Source organism: Nannospalax galili, unplaced genomic scaffold (genome assembly GCF_000622305.1).
Source record: "Nannospalax galili isolate Female #2095 unplaced genomic scaffold, S.galili_v1.0 scaffold84, whole genome shotgun sequence".
NCBI classification, from domain to species: domain Eukaryota; kingdom Metazoa; phylum Chordata; class Mammalia; order Rodentia; family Spalacidae; genus Nannospalax; species Nannospalax galili.
In genome coordinates this window covers 1378644-1398516 of record NW_008352272.1, presented here as the reverse complement: position 1 = coordinate 1398516, position 19873 = coordinate 1378644, and the positions used below count along the sequence as shown (strand labels likewise).

Here is a 19873-nt window from a genome sequence, read left to right as displayed (position 1 = left end):
TGAGGAGTTGAGGGTAATGTGTGATACAAGGAAATGAGCTGCGCTAGGTTTTGACTATTTAATGAGCTTTCTGAAGGTAATTACTTGAAACTTGGGTCCATTTAATATTTTTTCTTCTGTTTTATCCTTTTCACAAGTGCTTTGCTGAGAAATGCAAATAGTGTCTGAATGAATGCATCCTTCATGTTGGTCAAATGTCAGTTTATTTTTATGTTGGGAGGAAGGGAATTTGAAGTTAGAAACTGTCCTCATTAGGTATGCCAGTAATCATACAGAACTCGTTCTCGAACCCTGATGGATGGTGTGACATTTCTAACATAAGTCCAAGGCCACATTTGGTCTTTGACGTCTGGGGTGGGCACCATTGCGGGCCCCTCTCCTGCAGAGACCTGGCTTAGAAGCTGTTGCAGGGATGAAACTCGAACAGTCAAACTAGTTGATATTCTGCATCATGCTTTCTTTCCTCGGCCATTAGAATAATAATTTCTCAGAGGCTCATGTTTCCTGGTCTGAAATCTGTACAATGTTTTTCTTTCTTTTGAAGCTAATGACCAAACACCCAGGCAAACGTCTGGGTTGCGGACCCGAAGGAGAACGAGACATTAAAGAGCACGCATTTTTCCGGTATATTGACTGGGAGAAACTTGAACGCAAAGAGATTCAGCCACCGTATAAACCGAAAGCTGTAAGTAAACTCTTCTCTCTGGCTGTCGGGCCCTCAGACACGATGTGCTCTTTCTCTTGCCTGCGTGCGTGCTCTGAATGCTCTCTGAGGCATAGATGTCAATGAGTCTACTTGAATATGTCTGTGGTGCTCCCCTGTATGCACCAAGTCACTGGGTACCAACATGGAGATTTCCATTCACGCAGCCTGGCCTCTGTAAATAACAGAAAGACAATTGCTATTGAGTTTTTGTGTGGCATCGATTCAATTATTGTAGCTGTCTGAGTTGACACCTTTTGGGGGATGGCGCTTGGTGAGTAGAGTCCAGATCTACTCTGGGACTGTGATTAAGAATCCAATTTTGCCCTCCTTTCCTCCGTTCAACTGTATCGTTTTCTCTTCACACTGACATTGAAAAGGTCATGTTGTTTATCTCAGTGGTATTGAAATTTATTTCGGAAACATACAGTACTACCTCTGGGTGGGTAACTGAGAGTGGTCCACCAGCCAGCCCTTTCCCCAGAAGCAGAAGTTGACAGGCTTCAAACCATAGACCTCCTGGAGGTTGGGGTGTAGGCTAGGCTTGATATGACATTTATAATGCAAGAATAAATGCTTCATTCCCCATAATCATGAGGCCATGGGAGAGCTCTCCAGCCCCAAAGACCCAGCAGGGAGTTCTTGTCAGCTCTGGGGAGGCATGATTTGCACCTGTATTAACCAGAACTTCGGTTCTGCTGGGTGGATATTTCTTTGTTAAATTAAGTACTGTGCAGACCTGGTGACTTTATTATAGGTTGTGAAACTACCGACAGAGGCTGAAAAGTGAACATAAACATTGTCATTGAAACCTAGAGTTGCAAGGGTCTCAGTGTTCACATGAAGAAGCTGATAATGATAGTTATTTCGATGATAATTGTTAATTTCTTGAGCACTTATTACGTGCTAGGCACCATGTTAAGCACCTTCCCATGCAGCATCTAATTAAATCCTCACACAGCCTACCAAGGCAGGTGCTATTACCCCAGGATATTAGAGAAGAAAGTGGAGACTCAGAGAGGTTAAGGGCTCTGACCAAGGTCACCCAACTGCTAATGATGAAGGGCGATCCATACCTTGGACAATCTGACTCCACTGGAGGCCCTCTAGAAAGTCTGAGGAAACGGGGCAGTAATGGAAGAAAGTAGTTCTGACATCTCCCTGGAGCTGTCCTGTGCCCTAGCGCTAGATGACTAAGCCACAGCTCTACAGCATCCCTACTAAGCCCCCTTTCTCTCCAGATACATCTGGATGCAGAGAAGCTAGGTCTGCTGGAAGAAGCCAGTTCCATTAGGACTTTTCTCGGTGTTGAAATTCTATATTAATACCAAATCAACCTTCCCAGAATGTCCTCCAATGACCCACTCTGTAGAGCCTTTTTGAGACTTACTTACATGTAGGCTATACTCTGGAATCCTATGTCCAAGTTAAACTCTCCCCTGATCCTTCCTAATAGCACTCCCCACATGACATCATTTCCAAGGGTTTACAGTTCTCCAGGTCATCAACATTCATCATAAAACACAGACACAGACTTGGGCACGACATTTCTAATAGTGCCTGACCACTGGTAAATAGAATGAGTCTGTCTCTTGACTACTGTAGAACTGGTGTCCCATCTAACCTACTGCTGCATCATCTGTAGTACAGAAAAGTTGATATACATATCTACATATCTTATGATATACAAGGCACTTGTGTTGAGCCTGCAATGTGAGAGGTACTCGAGGACAGTTGACTATTATTGCTAGTGATGTCACCTATTAGTTACTATCTCGGGTGCAGGGTCTTTGAGGAGAAGATCAGTGTTGAGTCATGCCAGTGCTAGTAAGATGTCTGTGTGCAACTTTGGGGTGGGATGAGGCTTCATGTCCTTGGCAGCACAACTGCTTTTACAGAACCCCCTGGAAAAGATCAAAAAGTGACCTGGCTGGGATGAATAGGCTCTTTGTTAAGAAAACTGGTGATTTAGAGGTAGGATAGTGATTTACTTGGATTCTACGTCTCTCTCTCTGTGTGTGTGTGTGTGTGTGTGTGTGTGTGTGTGTGTGTGTGTGCGCGCACGCTCTTCGTGCATGTATGTATATATGTTTACATATGTGTGGGTGCATGTGTGTGCCTGCACTCGGAGGCCCAAGGCTGACTTTGGGACTCTTCCTTAATGACTCTCCGCCTTATTCATTATGAAAGGGTCTCCCAGTTGAACCCAGAGCTCACTAATATGACCAATCTGGCTAGCTAGCTTGATTTAGGGATCCCCTGTCTCAGCTTCCTAAGCACTGAGAAAGGTGGGCCCCCATACCCACCCAGTATTTATGTGGCTTCTGGGAATCCAAACTCTCCCAGTCCTCAACACTTCCCATCCCCGCACTTGCAGGGCAAGCACTTTATTCTCTGAGCCATCTCACCACCCCCTACTTAATTTTTACAGGGCTACTTATGATGTCTCAAAATATGAACCTTGTCTTTCCCAACTTTGCCTGTCACCATTAGCGTTGAATCCAGTGGGCATTCCGAGCTCATTCAGAGCTGTAGACCAGTGGTTTTCAAAGTGTGTCTCCTGAAAGCTCAGCTAGAGGCCAGGGGAAGGTGGCAGAGAAAACAATCAGTTTGCAGGCAAGACTGGGGGTGGGTGGTGCCTTCTGGGATACACCACAGACTGAGTTTCAGGCACTGCAAGGAGGGAAAACGGCTGTGAGTTACAAGAGCAGATGGAACGGACAAGGTGGAGGGCTGCAGGCTCAACAATCCTATCTTCCTTCTCTCATCAGAAGCTGGAAATTGGAATTTCTGTGAACTTCTACTTGAAATCTCATTCTTTCTTTTTAAAACTTTAATTTTTTTGTTTCTGAGAATCTCGTGCATAGTATTGTCTTTGCATTACTTCCATGCTTCCCAGTCCCCTTCCATCTCCTCCTGCATTCTTCCGTTTCCTCTCAGTTTCTTGTCTGCTTCTTTGATTATTATTGTTACACATTGTTACATACACACACACACACACACACACACACACACACAGTGCCCTAAGTCCATTGGTGGTACTCGTGTGCGCCTGTGTTTAGGGCTGTCCACTTGGGATTAGATAACCTCTCGGGGAGCTAGTCCCTGGAGAAAACTGATTCTCCCTCAGCATCCATTGATCGCCTGCAGCTCTTTGTCTTGAGGTGAGACCCAGTGAAATTTCCTCCAGCCGCCGTGGTATTTTAACTGGTTTTGTCGTTATGCAGATCTCATTAGACTACCTTACTGTGGAAATCTCACTATGTCTTGATATATTGGCAACAAACATTTAAAAATTAAACAGTTCAGGGTGACTAGAAACACTTCCATGACTATATGTTGTCTGTGAACTGTCAGTTTGTAATCTCTGGGGGTGTTGATGGATCAAGTCAGGATGACATTTAGGCAGTTCCAGTGAGCATTTTTTTGTGGACAGTAAGAGTCCATTCTGACAGGGAGGCGTTGTGATTATCCTTTCTAAGGGTCATGAATATAAAAGGTCCCCAGGTTGGGGAGAGAGCTCACTTGGTAAAGCCCTTGAGACACAAGTACAAGGACCTGAGTTCAATCCCCAGATCCCACATATAAAAAGTCAGGTGTAGTGGTATACACTTGTAGTCCCAGTGCTGGGAAACTGGAGATGGGGGCCAGGAGGATCCCTAAGTCTTGCTGATCAGGCAGCTGAATTGGCGAGAGCCCCAGGCCAATGAGAGACCCTGTCCCCAAAACAAGGTAGATGGCTCCAGAGAAATGACATCAGAGGTTGTGCTCTGGCTTCCACATGCATTTGTGCACACTCATACATTAACACCACACAAGGTGCACCTACTCACACACGTACACATACACACAGACACACATAGAGATCCAACCTCATAGAAGGTCGTCAGGAAAAGGTAGCTATCATTATCATTGACAATACTATCAGTGATTAGATTAATCAACATTTATTAATAACTGCTCTTATATTAATTTATAATTACGTACTTGCTAGTAACTGGCAACAAGAATCTTTAACTGTTCTGCATTTGGTATTGTTTCCAATGGAGCCAGGTCCTGAATTCCCTCATGTGGGTTTAGTAATGACTTTCCAAACACAGTAACCAGACCAGGCTGTGTTTCTCCAGAGGCGCTGCTGCCAGCCCTAAGAAGAGGCAGGCCCACTTTCATCTCTATAGACCAAGTGAGAAATACAATTGCCCCATGCTGTCTGTGGAAGATTGGTTTGAAGATCCCTTGTGGGTACAGACTCTGAAGCCTCGAGTATCTTATATAAAGTATATAGCATTTGAATATACCCTGTACACATCCCATTTAAAACCATTTCTAGATTACTTACAATACTGAGTAAATGTAAATGTATTGTTCAGAAAGTAATGACAGGAAAATTAATTCTGTGTGTGTCCATGTGTCAATACAGATGAACTTTTGAATGCTGTGTGTGTGTGTGTGTGTGTGTGTGTGTGTGTGTGTGTGTGTGTTTTGAAGCTGGGTCTTGCAATACAGCTAGGCTGGATGGAATTTGCTATGAAGCCCAGGCTAACCTTGAACTCATGATCTTCTTGTCTCAGCCTCCCAAGTGCTGGGATTGTAGGCATGTGAGGTCTCATCCAGCTCTAAAACTCATTCAAATTAATTGAATGTGTTTGAATTGTGGGTACAGAGGACTGATGATGACCACAGTGGCCGCACCACCCACTATTTGATCCCCTGCTCCTTTTACACTGTATTCCTTTTACACTGCAGATTCAGGTTTTATCACCCCTCCTCCAAGCCCAGGTTGATATTTCCCCTTCCTTATCTTCTTCTCTGTCTGCTGCCTCTGAAATGCCTGTGGCGAGTGTGCAGAGCTCCATGTGCCTTGTGAGATATTAAAAGGTATGCGTGTATCTGTCAGCATTCCTGATTCATGCGTGCCATTAAGTAAGTGAGTTCAGGGAGAGAAGACAAGGGGCAGTGACAGAGGATTGTATTCAATCAGTAGAGGTGCTGTTATGGGAGGTTCATTAAAATCACTTGAAATGAGTTTTGGTTGTTCTCAGTGCTGTCTTGTGGCAAGTTTAATTGTGTGAAACTGTACTGAAAGACACTAGTAGGTTTGTTTCTCCACCTTTAAAATTATTTGTTGGTTTATTATTCTTGTGTGTGTGTGTGTGTGTGTGTGTGTGTGTGTGTGTGTATACAAGCTCATGCATGTGGAAGCCAGAGATCAACACTGAGTATTTTTCTCTGGCCTTCTCTACCTTATTCTTCATTGATTTTTGTGAATTTCATACAGTATATTTTGATCATATTTAGACCCTTTCCCCTATCTGCACCCCTCTCATGGCCGCCCCCCACACACACACAGATGCCTGATGCTCCTGGAAGAAGGGGGGTTGATTTCCACCTGTAGTTCACTATTTCAGCTGGGCTTTCTTGCCAACAAGTTTCTGGGATCCTCCTGCCTCTGCCTTCCCTGTGCTAGGATTACAGATTCATACCATCGTGCTTGGCTGTTTTTACATGGGTACTAAGGATCTGAACTTAGGTCCTCCTTATGTGGCAAGCCCTTTACTGACTGAGCCATATTCCTAGTCCCATAGATTAGTGTTTTTAAGGTGCATCTGGTCATATTGATCTTTTGCTTGCAAGCCCCCTGGCAGCTTTCTGGTACCACACTGTAATATCTGTTGGTCCTTGGCATATGTGGCTTCTGAGATCTTCCACAGCCACACCTCTGTCCTTCCCACAGCCTGGCTCCTGGCTGCAAGGACCAGCATTCCTAGGCTTCTTTTACTTCTCTTCACAGCCTTTTCTGTCCTTGCCAGCTTTGTGCAAAGCCATTGCCTGGGATGCCCAGGGCCCTTCCCATGCTCCTCACCCTCCCTCCTAGGGGCTAGGAAGATGGCTGCCTCGTCAAGTCAACAGAACATCACCTCCTTAGGGAGGCTCCTAAGTGGGGAGATTGATTGATTGATTCCTGAGTGGGGACCTGTCTGTACCCTATTCATAAACGCAGCACATGTTGCAGTTGTCTACTCGATGCCACATCTGTCATTCTGACTAGACTATGGTTGTGTCTTTTTCACTGTCAAATCAGTGCCTAGTGTAAGGTTTAGAACATAATCAGTGCTCGAGAATTTTATTGAATAAATGAATAAATACACGAATGGCCATAAAACAGGATCTGCAGCACACCATGCCACAGAATAGAAAAGATTCTTTAGAGATGCATGTTAGAGTGCAGGGTGTTTTTCTTATGTATAGCAGGGTGTCTCAGATAAATTGGTTGTTGTGTAAGTTGCTACTGTATTTATAAAGGGCTGTAATTTGGCCACTGTACTGCAAGTTGTCATGGCTCCTCACGGCTGTGCAGCATGCACAGAGACAGGGTGCTGCAGGATCTGAATGCACTGAACCATTGACACACAGTAGTGAGGGCTGCCGAGCCCTGCCGCCTGTCCTCGCACAAGCTGTCCGGTGCTACAGGCACCTTGCAGCCACCTAGAAGGGCTTCTTTAGCATGCAAACATGTCATGTGGATGTCTGCTGCCAATGCAGACTGCGATTCAGACAGCCTGGGCTGGAGCCTGAGATTCTGCATTTCTCCCAAGCTCCCAGCTGATGGGCTTCTGCACCGGGTACTCCGATCTGTATGACAAAGACCAGAATACAGAACTGCAGGCTGCAACTGACGTGTGTGGCAATGCAGAACCTGTCGTCAGCAGTGTCACATGTATAGTAGAAGGGGGGCTGTGATGAAGGTGTGGACATGTGAGATACAGATTGTTCTGGTGAAATGCAGCTTAGGTTGTTGTGGGTCGATGTGTAGTGGGAGGGAGGTAGTAGCATGTGCCCTGCCACCTTGAGCATGTGGTGGAGCAGAGGATGAAGAAGAAACGTGTGCTGGTTTCATCCCCCAGTGGAGACAATGTCAGGTGCTGAGTCACCCATTCAGCAGATGAGGAGGTCAGTAGGGTGCTAGGTCCTGGGAACATAGGAATAAACATCACAGAAATCTCTGCCCTTCTGGCAGAAACAGTGACTGAATAATACACAGCGATACATGGGGAGTCTGCGGTGTACTGTAACTTGATAATCCCTACCGAGGATACAGTAGGAGCGATGGAGTTTGGGAGATCCAGGATGGGGAAGAGATGACTTTAAATAAGATGGAGGGACACACCTCTGAGAGAGTGACACTCCAGCAAATCTAGGAAGCAGTGAGGGAGGGAGTCATGTATTTATCTGAGGGCTGGGAGATGGTTCAGATGCTAGAAATAATTGTAAAGATGCTAAGGCAGGAGCTTGTCAGGCATGCTTGATAGACAGTGGACTCGAGGCATCTGAACTCAGTGGGTAAGGGAAAAGATAAGGAGATGAGAGGGGCCATGGAGGGAAGGGTGGTGCTGAGATCCAACTTGTGAGCAGAGAAATGGTAGCCTGGCACTAGATTTTAAAAGGACCACCCTGGCTGCAGAGGGGACAGGTGTGAGACTGGGGAGAGCAGGCATGAAGTCTGGCAATCGTACAAGCAAGAGGCTTGCTTTAGCATCCCCAGTCCCTCCCCAGTTCCTGATACCTTGTAGGCAACTCAGTATTTTTCCCATAGGGCTGGAAAGATGAATGAACAGGAATCCCTTGAGGCCACGTAATTGTTCCTTAAATATAAAGCCCAGGAGACCAGTGTTTGGTACTGGTGGAAGAAGGGTGAGCTAAGGAAATAGGTATCAGGAAGCTTCTGTTGCTCAGAGAGCAGCTTGCAAGACAGAGTGGGTTGTGGTCATCTGTAGTTTGATGAGCAAAGATAGTGGTCTGTTGATGAGCAAAGATGGTGGTCTAGGAGACTGTTGGTGATGAGAACCTTGGCCAGGGTTTCCCTGACTCTGGAAGGTCTATCTCAGAATTGTGCTGCACAGAAGTAGAGGGTACTCTGAGGCCATGCCTTCTTGCATATTTGTATTTTGCATGCTTTATTGCGAAATGGCACGCTAAGAGATGTGTTAGTATATTGAAAGCGAAATGTCTGGTTGAGATTTTTATGGCACTCACACATTGCCGTGAATTGCTTCATGAAGTCCTGGCATCCTTCTTCTGAGAGGCTCCCAGGACTGTCCTAATGCAGACCTTGCAAGGCCCCAGTGCTCCAGTGAGATGATCCTGCTTACCCAGCCAGCAGTTACAAGCAGCTATTTGATGAGCTTGAAGAAGGTAAGGCCATCACAGACAGCCTGAGTAATGGCCCATGAGTCTTCAGTGCTACTGTACATGTATACTCACCTGCCCACTGATGAGCGTAGCTCCATTAGTCCCTGGAATCATGATCAGTCGATCACCAGTTCTGTCTCAGAACAGCCAGGTCTGTTGGCTTAGTACTGTGATCTCAACTCAAGAGGCTTAGGTTGGAGGTTCACAAGTTCAAGGCCTCCCTGGGCTACAGAGTAATTTTAACGCCAGACTGGATGATTTAGTGAGACTTTGTCTCAAAATAAAAAGATGCTGCTGATGGTGGTGGTAGTGGTGGTGGTGGTGGTGGTGGTAGTGGTGGTGGTGGTGGTGTGTGTGTGTGTATTTCCCCCCAGTGGTAGCATGGAAGAGGCTTTGGGTTCAATCTGCAGTACCATAAAGGAACAAAGAAAGAAAATGCCTTTCCTTACTCTTTGTATTGTCTTATGAGCAACCGTCCAGGCTGCTGGATAGATGCTTAATCCCTCCTGCCTCCCTGTCCAATTTGCTGTCAGGACTCCCACTGGAACAACAGGCTGATTCTGTCATTTTGGCCGGTTCTTACCTTCACTATTTACATAAAGCCTCATCATTTTGGGACGTCTCCACATCAGGAAAGCCTGGAAATCTTACAAGCTCTAAAGCCCCTTGCAGAGCTCCTTGTGTCCTTTGAGTTCAGCATCATTTCCAAAATCTGATCATAAATAACTGGATCTGAAGAGATAGCTTAGTGGGTAAAATGCTTGCTGCACAAGAGTGAGGGCCTAAATTCAAATCCCCAGAACCACTTAAAAGTTGCAGAAATATGTGTCTGTAATACCAGACAAGATGGAAGGCAGAGACAGAAAAGCCCCAGAAGCTCCAGGGTCAGCTATCCTGGCACACAGGTAGCTGTGAACAACAAAAACACTCTGTTTCTATCAAAGTGGAAGGCAAGGACCAACAGGTTGTCTTCTGACCTCCATCCATGCATCATGGTGCATGTACTTGCTAGCACTCGCACATATAAATGTGCACACACATACATGTCATATATACAGACATCACATACATATACATATCACACACACACACACACACACACACACACACACAGAGAGAGAGAGAGAGAGTTGCCCCTGTCCTCTGAGAGTCTCCAAGCACCACTGCTTTGGGAAGAACTCGTACCCATAGGACTTGTTTTTTTGGTGATTCTGTTACCTGAAAGTATTGTTTGTGTGGCTGCAGTTAGAAGCTTCAAGTGCCTCTTTAATGAGCTGCAGTTCTGTTCATGTGACATTCTCCTCCAAACCCAGCTGCCCTTTATACTGTATGAGCAAGCATCTCTGTGTGCCTGTGACGGAAGGTGTGTTTGATGTCCTGACATTTCTGAATCGAAGCCAGAAAGTGTAACCTTTGTATGTTTGCTATTCAAACGCCAATTCAAGGCTTAAGAAGGGGATCTAACTTTTACTCAATATGGTTTATTTAAGAACAGAACCTAACTCCAATTTAACTCCCTCAAAGTACCAAATACTTAAGAGAACAATACCTGTTTGAAAATTGTGATTTAAAGTAATTCTCATAAGGAGCTGGAGAGATGGCTCAGTGGTTAAAAGCACTGGATGCTCTTCCAGAGGATCCAGGTTCGGTTCCCATCCACATGATGGCTAACCATTCTGTAACTCCAGTTCCAGGGAGTCTAACACCCTCTTCTGACTTCTGTGACCATTGCATATATACATGCAGACAAAACATACATATAAAATTAAGATAAATAAAAATTTAAAAGTAATTCTCATGAAACCCAATACTCAAGCATATCAGAAAAAAACATTAAGGTTTTTGTCTGGGCTGGACACTGTTCTAAATGCCTTCTAGCTATAACCTCATCTGATTCTCTATGATATGGGTATTATTATCAACATACTATGGATGAAGGAATGGAGCTTGGAGAAGTTAACTATTTGCTCACCATCTAGCAGGTAAAAGGTTGCAGATCTAGGACTTGAACTCTGGACACTGGACTGCCTAAAATCCTTAGAAAAACTACTGCATGAACTTGGAACATCTGGTTCTGGTACTGTGTTAACGGGAGAAAGCCATGATCACACCATTTAATGGTGTTTATTACATAATAGGAAAAGGCTGAGAATTCTTACAATTCAAATGACTTAAAATTTTATTTTAAAACATTTCAACAAACAAGAAGTATATTTGCACCTTTTATAATTCACTGGCAGAATTGGAGAAGATGCAAAATTCCCTTCTTCAGAAGGAAGGCTTGGATTCCCAGGCTGACAGCAGGCATAGACTTAACTTTAGACTCAGGGCAGGGCAAAATCTGAAAGGAGGAACTGGAGTTGGGCTGCTTAAAGAGGTGTGGCTTCAGTATTCTTTGTGAGCATGTATGGTGCAGAGTTTGCAGAGATCTTAACAAAAATACTAGGAGACATTCATATACCGACTAACAGGTAGCCCATATCATTTAGACAACAGCCTGAGATCTGTCTCTCTCTTTCCCTGTCCTCATGGAGAGCTCATTTACATTGCAAATCAAATCAGGATTCCTTCAGATAGTTGGAACTGGCAGGTGCCTGGACCAAGTGAAGATAAAAAACAATCATTTGCCAGGTATATGACTTTGAGCTGTCCCCTGGAAGAGAAGCCAACATTTGGAATTGAAATGATGGAAGGGAAGGATCACATACTAGGAGAGAATGTGAAACTGTTAGAATGTGTCTGATAATAATTACTGAAATTCGATAGAAGTCAAGAATTGCAAGACTACCTTGGAAGCAGAATTCAGCTCCTTCATCCAAGAGATGAGCAAAGGACCAGACTTTGCTTAGGGGACTCATTCAGAGGATATAACAGAACTAGTCAGCCATGCTAGTCAATGTATTTACTTTTACTAGAGAGTATAGGGCTGTATGCACTTGACTGATGTTGTTGCATCCTCCTAAGAACCTCATGAGAGGTTAATACTAGTTTTCGTACACATGTAAGGAAACACTCTCAGACCCATGAGCTAAGTAAATTACCCATGGTCACTCAGCAGGTAAGTCTAAATGTAAGTTTAAAGTCCTATCCCTTCACCTCAGAGGCCATACTCTTGGTTATTATAATGTTTCTACTCTCATCAGACAAACTCACTATACAGATGTGGGGTTTAAATTGCTCTTGGTACTTGAGTTTACATACCTTCCTGACAGAGCTCTGTTGGGTAAATATTCAGGAAGTTGACTTCTTGAATCTTTGGCCAACCCTGACTAGCCATAATATTAATCAATAGCCCAGGAAGCTCCTGACCAAAAGGTGGAAGAACTCGAGAAGAGGCGTGAATGAACCCAGAGAGCCTGTCCTACAGAAAGAATGTAGACTGAGAATCAAATGAGTCATGATTTAACATCAGCTTTGCTGCTTAGCAGCAGAGTAAAGATGGGCAGTAAGGATCCCTCTCGGCCTTCATGGATGCAGGATTTGTGATCTCAGTGGGCCTTTGACTTCCCAGTCTGTCCCTAAGTCCTCTAGGCAAGTCTCCAAGCCTTCCCTTTTCTAAAGTTCTTGCCCTTTTTCAAGTTCCAATACCCCTTTTCTCAACTGATAACCCAAACTGAAGTCTGTAAATGTCTTCAGTGGGTATCTCTCAATTTTCTGTCCCATCCCCACTTAGCTATGTTGACCTTCTTGATCTCCTCTCCAATGTATGACTGACTTTTATTCCTGCTCTGAACCCCGTCCTCCCATCTCCCTGTACACATCTCTGTTTACAGCTTCCCTCTGCATTAACCAAAGCTCCCGCGGTTACAAATACAAGCTGACTTGAAGAAAAGTGAATATTCAGATGTAGCTGGATCTAGAGACTCAAACAATGCTCAGGAGACTCCGTTTCCCTGTCTCCTTTGGGATTGCTTTCTCTGCCTTGACTCATTTCTTCTTTCCTGGGAGATTTTTGTGGTCTTTGGGTTAGTCAGACTTCAGTGTTTGTTATAAATGTCTGAGAGAAATTATTCACAGGAGACTCTCAGTTTATTTTAGCTCACAGTTTCAGGAGTTTCAGTCCACGGTTGATTGTGTCATTGTTTCTGAGCTGGGGGGGGGGGGGGGCGGCAGAGCACTGTGACAGACCGGCATGATAAATCATCCCCAGCTACCTCTCTTCCAGCAAGGCTCTACCTTCCATAGTTTGATTACCTCCAGATGTCTATTTGAATTTTGAATCTATTGGTGAATTAAAACATTAATTAGGTCAGAGCCTTCATGATATAATTGTCCCTGGAAACACCAGCACAGACACACCCAGAGGTAGGCTTTAGTGATCTCCTAGGCATCTCTCAGTATAATCATGTGAACACTCAAGATGAACTATTACAGGCACATAACACAAACAACTTATTTCTTGAATTCTCAGAAACTCCCACCAAAAAAGAGCTGCTTTTTCCTAAAATTCCCGGTAGCTTTAGACTTGATCTTATTGAATGATATTGGGCCATGTTTCTCTTTAATTCCCAGTCACCAAGGGGATGGGCTATGATAATTGACTTGGCCTGAGTCACCTGCCCTCTGATCCACGGACTAGGTCTATTCCTATCTAGACAAAGCACATTGAGAGAGAAAAGATAGATCCTTCTGTTGCTAGGAGAGAATGCCTACTGGGTAGACAAGACACCAGCTATCTGTTCTGACTCTGTCCTGGCTTTCTTCTTAGCTTTTAAACATGCCAGCTTGTTTTCATCTTAAAATCCCTTCTCTGAAAACTGGGATCCCTCCTTTTTACTGCTAAGCCTACTTGCGTGTCTTACTTTGCATTCAAACTTTGAAAAGAGTCTCTGGTTGCTGACAGTTCACTCGTTCTTCCTTCTTGGTGTAATCTGCCCCCACTGCTCCTTTGACATTTCTCCCTTTGAGTCATCCACGGCCTGGGAACTGCCTCCTTTCAGGGGCTTGGGTTGACTTTGTTTACCTCATATTATTTCATTCTTTGATGTTTCTTCCTTTAAAGAAAGTCTGAAAAATAAAACATTCAAGAACATCAAAAGTTATGCAGTGAACAGCTGTGGTCCTGCACCACACATACACAAGACAGCGTCCCCTCAGCATTTCATCATGGAACTGGGAGGTGCTCACAAGGTCCCACCCACTCCTGAGAGACTATTGACTTGCCAGTCAGGGTTTCTGGAGGAGGAGCATCACTTTCTTCAGTGGTGTGGCCACTGATAAGCTGCCCACACCCCAGTAATATCCTGCCCATGCTCATGAAAGCAACCCTAATTAAACTCAGTAGGTCTCTCTCTCTCTCTCTCTCTCTCTCTCTCTCTCTCTCTCTCTCACACACACACACACACACACACACACACGTAGATATGAGAGTAGGAGGGGGCTTATTGGGAAGAAAGGGTTTGGTGTAAAGGGGAGGGGGTGAAAGAGGAGAGAAGATGACTAAAATTAATTATACACATGTATGAAACTGTCAAAGAATCCTTTTTTAAAGTTCTGCGGTGAAATTAAAGTGTCCTTTCTCTTGCTAAGCTCCTTGTTACACTTTTTCAGAGAGACTTTCTGGAACCAGCTTCCTCTGTGCATTGTAGAGAGGAAATATGGAAGCTCAGAAATACTCCACACCACACACAAGTACTGTGGACCACTACATACAGTATGCATGCATGTGCATTCATGCATATACATAAAATTGTTCAATCTTGCTTTTTTTAAAAGCTAATTACTTAGGATCCTGACCGAGCTGAAAGCTTGGAGTTCCACTTCTGATCAGATCTGAGTAAGGCCGTTTCTGCCCTTGTTTTTGTCCTTTCTGCCTTAGAAACAGTGCTACCTACACAGTAAACTCTTCTTCTTTCTCTTAATAATTTCTTCTACATGTAAATGTTGATCTTTTGTGTCCCCGGGTTCTGTGGGGTCTCTCCCTCCCCTCATGGGTCGTTGGCCACCAGTCCACGAAGACAAAGGGAGCAGAAGCGACAAACGGGGTCAGGACGGCCAGTGAGCACTGAGGGAAGAAAGCCCTTCTGGGGAGGCAGGTCCCAGGCGCAGTGAAACAGCAGTGATACAGCTCCAGACACAGTGAAAACAGCTCCGTTTATTCAGTGGGAGTAGAGAACTTGTAGTGTGGAGGCAGTAGCCAAAGCCTCAGCTGATAGGTGCTCATAGTATGCTTTATTTACATGTGGCAGTGGGCTCCAAAACCTGGGGGTAGTTTTATTGCAGGTAACTATGCCAAAGGTCGTGTTCCAAATAAGGTCAGGCATCCATGCTTGGTGGCACTTTCCAGGTAAGTCAGGCAGAGAGCAGGAGGCCCCCCGCTGAGAAAGGGAGTCCTTCCATATAGCGCCGAGCCCCTTAGAGCTATCTGGACATGGAGGACTACAACCTTAGCAGCAGGGTCCCCCAACAGCGTTCTATATCCATGGATTCAACCAAACATGGCTGGAAAATTAAGTAAAATTTTGAGTCTGTATACAGCATTACAGAATTTTTTGGACATCAATCCCTAAACAAAGCAGTGTAATGATTGCTTGCATAGCGTTTGCATCGTGCTAGGTATTCTAAAGCATCTGGAGCTGATTCATATGCTTTATATGCCAGGATGTATATAGGTTATGTGAAAATTCTATATAAGGAGCCATCGCCTCTGAGGATTTGGGTATTTAAGGAGTTAAAAAGATATTAGGTACCAATCCCCCACAAATTCTGAGGGACAACTGTGTATCTGCAGGCTAAATTCAGAATCTCCCCCTCTGTGTGTGTGTGTGTGTGTGTGCATGTACATTTGGAGGCAAGAAAACAACCTTGGGCGTCGTTCCCCAGGCTCTGCCCAACACAGGGTCTATCGTCAGCCTGGAGCTTGTCTGATTAGAAGGCTGGCTGGCCGAGCTCCAGGGACCTGCCTGTCCTGGGTGGAGACCTACTCAGTGTTGCGATTACAAGCATATACTGCCATGTCCACCTTTGTAGATTCTGGGAATTGAATTTAGGCCTTCATTTTACCAACTAAGCTGTCGCTCCAACAGCTCACTTCCCTTTGAAATTCTTCCTGTTTTTATGGCACTGTGTTTGCTGATTTTCCTCCTACCTCCCTGGTAGAAGTTCCAAATCCATGAAAAATCCCAGTGATAGTAGAACTTGGAGAAGTCAGGTCTGACTCAGAAAGGTAAAAAATGAAACATATTTCTTTTTATTTCTTGTTTATTTACAAATGCACTTCCTTAAAAAACCAACCACAAAAAATAGCCCCCTTCTTTACTAAATAGGATATGAAAAACAACTCAGAGAGAGGTGCGTATGCATCTGGTTGAAATGTCTTTCCAAAGGAAAGAATCTCACTCACACTGGAAATGGATCCCTCTTGTTCATAAGCATGCATCTTTCCTCTAACCCCTCCCATACCTCACCAGACTTGGCCTGGGGAGGTGGGGTGTTCAATGGCAGGTTCTCATTGTACTTGGAATTGGAATGGGAATGCCCTGTATTGGTGGGGTGTGGCAGAGTCTGGTGGACCCACACTAGTTAGAGTATATAGCCATGTCCACCCAACATGTTCACTGGACAGATCTGAGTCTATCAGCACTTGCCAGCAGATGCAGCTGTGTCAAATGCCAGATGTGCTTTTAAGAAACATAAAACTTTATTTAAAAATTTTTTATTACACTTTCATCTTTTTTCTTAATAAGTCTGCTGTTTCATCTTCTTAGGATTTAAAAAAATAATTACCAAGATTCTAAAGACTTAATAGAAGAATGTCAGGGGCAGTGTCCAACTGCCCCATTCTGAGAGGTTTAATAACTATTCCAGTTTGTTACCTAGCTTCAAAAGAAAATGAGTCTTTGTATTTTCTACATGAAGTAACATACAACCACCATCTTTATTTGAGTTTATTACAACTTTCAAGTACAAAGCTTGATAATAAACTTAACAAGAATGATGACTGACCTTAAAAAGTAGTATGTAGCTAACAGTGAATTTTGTTAACAGTCATAACACAATAATAATATCATTAATAATAAAGTCTTTAATTTAGAGTCTGGAACATTCTCTGGTCACTACACTGTCAAGGTAAATCCATATGATCTGGACAGAACACTTGAGTTTGGGGAATAGCTCACTGTTTATGGGTCGTATTACTGGGTAGGGTGGAGGCAGGATTGGCACCCAGGTCATCTTAGTTTGTAAGCCTATGCTACACAATGCAGCATGTGCTATGAGCTCATGAGATGCAGCAGAAAGCCTGGGTGCTTTGTGGCAGAACCCACCAGTCTCTGGCTCTTGCCTCTCCTCATTTACCCTATATGACCTCAAATAAATTGACAATTTTTTGGTTTATCTCTTGAGAGAGATAACCTTTTTCCTATCTATCTCACAGATTGTTGGGAATCAGATCTTTAAAAATGACACAAAGAAAAGACAGTAGCTGTGAGAGTGAGTTTATTTGAAACTTCAATGTGAGTTTAGGGTGAGTGATGAATAGATGAGATAATAGGAATCTGATGACATGGAAAACATTTACTATATATTCCCTACCTGTTTAAAGAATAAAAAGCACTCAACCATATCTTCACCCAGACATCCAGAACACAGACCAAAACATTCACTTAAGACATTAGGATCTGAAAGCTGGGAAACAGCTCAGTGGGTTGGTGTGAAGACCTGAGGCCCTGAGTTCAAATCCCCAATACCCTCCAGTACCAGCCAGATATGACTGCATGTACCTATAACCCCAGTGTTAAGGGGTGGGAGTGCAGTCAGATCCTAGGAGATCACTGGCCACTAGCCTAGCCAAAATGATGAACTTCAGGTTCAGTGAAAAACCTTGTTTCAAGGGAATAAGATAAGAGACTGATAGAGGAGGATACCCAACACTGTCCTCTGCTCTCCACATGTGCTGACACAGGTGTGTGAACCCCCACAAGTATGTGTACTCCTACATATGCACACATGAGTATACCACACACACAAAACACAACATGCATACACATACAAATCGAGATGGAGTGGTAGAATTGCAAAGGATTTTGTTTCTTTTTAGGGTGCTTTTTATAAAGCTTGTTTGTTTCTGGCATAAATGAGTGATAGAAAAGGCTGAGTGTCTTGTCGCCACCCCTGGGATCAAATCATCCACTTAAGCCCTGTAAACCCATTTCCTCATTGGACAGAAAGGACTTCCTAATGTGTTGGGCAGATTAAAGGAGGCAAGATGCTTGGAAGCACTCATCACAGTACCTGACTCACCGTAAGCATGGAGCAGATAGCACCGCTGGTCCATTCAATAGCATCAAGCGCCTGTCCTGGGTCTTGGAAATGCAGAGGTGAACAAAGAAGTGACTGTGCCTTCAGGGACCTTATAGTCCAGCTGGGAGCAGAGACAGTAAATGTTTAAACAAGGAAATGAATGGTGACAAGTCAATATGTCAGATACTGTGTTTCTCTGAAAACAATGAACAGAATTCTTAGATTAAAAGGTGGCAGGGGTCAGGATCGCGGTGAAACAAAGAGGACTCTGGCAAAGTGAGAGTTTAATTGGGTTGGGGGGGCCTGGTCCTCAACTCAGGTGTGAGGAAGAACCAGCAGCCTAATGGCTTCAGAGAGGTAGCTTATAAAGGGAAAGTGCGGAAAAAGAGATTATTTTTCTGCTGTTTGGGAGTGTTTGGGGGGCTGCTTGCTCAGGGAAGCCATGGGGTCTGTACCTGGTGAAGCATATTGGGGAAAACAGTTACTGTAAACATGTTCTTCTACAGATTACAGAGTTCCAGGAATTAACTGAAGCTAAGGGCTTGGGAAACCTGTTTGTCAGCTTGTGGGGCATGCTCTGGTGATCACAATACATTGGTTATTCATTTCCCCGGGGCTGCTTTTGTTAACTCTAAGGTGGCTGGGAGTTGGTTGACTCAGCTCCTCTTAGGAGCCTCATGGTTTCTGGGTCTGGGGTCTCTTAGATCTGAGCCCTATCAAGGATGTCCTGGTAGGGAATATGAGGAGAGAAGAAGGTGGGATCTACGTGGCATAGAGGAGACCCAGAACAGTTTCTCTGAAGAGATGGCATTTAAATGCATCTAGAGGAAAACAAAACACAGTGTGTTACTTTTAAATGAGAAATAAGAAAATAAAACAAAACCAATTTGCTATCAAACACAAAAGACCCGTCTTGGTCTGGAGAGGTGGCTCAGTACGTAAAGCACTTTCCATTCAAACTCGAGGACCTGAGTTTGAATCCCCAGAACCCACATAAAGTGAGACACAGCAGCATGCTTCTATAATGAGAGGCAGAGACAGGAAAACCCCCAGTTCTTGGGCCAGCCAGCCTGGTGTAGACATACAGAGAAGCAAGCAATGGAGAGACCCTGTGTTAAGCAAGGTGGAAGACCAGGACTGATAGCCAAGGTTGTTCTTGTCACACACAGACACACACACACACACACACACACACACACGTACACACACATGTGCACACATGTACACACATGCTCACATCCTTCTCCTACTGGGCTCCTCCCATGTAAACATGAAATAAAATGAGCATTATTGTAGGGACGTTCCTTATGAGGGAGAAAAGGAGCCTTTTCTTCATTCTTTTTATTGCCAAAGTCCACATCATGCTACATATTGACTGACTTTTGGATGGGGAGGTACAAGTCATTTATTTAGGGGTGGTCCTAGCAATCACAGTTGACAAGTGGGGAAGTGAATAGAGGGTAAGTGATGAGATAATCACATGGCACCTGGGTGTGGTCCTGGTGGAGACCCATCTAAGAAGCCAGACCCTTCCTCTAGCCCCTCACCTGCATTTGTCGAAGTTGCCCCTGGGAATATTGGTTTCTTAACATTCTGTGGGCAAGAGATTGTCTTTTCTTTTTTAAGAAATGAAATAATTTATTCTACATTGCATAGAAAGTAAGTAAAACCCAGGATTTGAACTCAGTTCTACCACTTTCCAGAATTGCCTTTTTAAAAATATTTTATTTATTATTTTAA

The 19873-nt window shown here is 44.1% G+C and overlaps 1 protein-coding gene across 2 annotated transcripts in view; it reads left to right on the top strand.

Annotated features, from left to right (window-relative positions):
* Positions 1-19873, top strand: part of Prkcb (protein kinase C beta) — a 394800-nt gene that overhangs the window by 351854 nt on the left and 23073 nt on the right. For both annotated transcript variants that reach the window (XR_607822.3, XM_008849211.2), the window contains exon 16: positions 545-685. Coding sequence is in view for 1 of the 2 variants with exons in the window: in XM_008849211.2 (XP_008847433.1) it covers positions 545-685 (141 nt within the window). In the remaining variant the exon portion in view is untranslated. The remainder of the gene's footprint in view (positions 1-544; positions 686-19873) is intronic.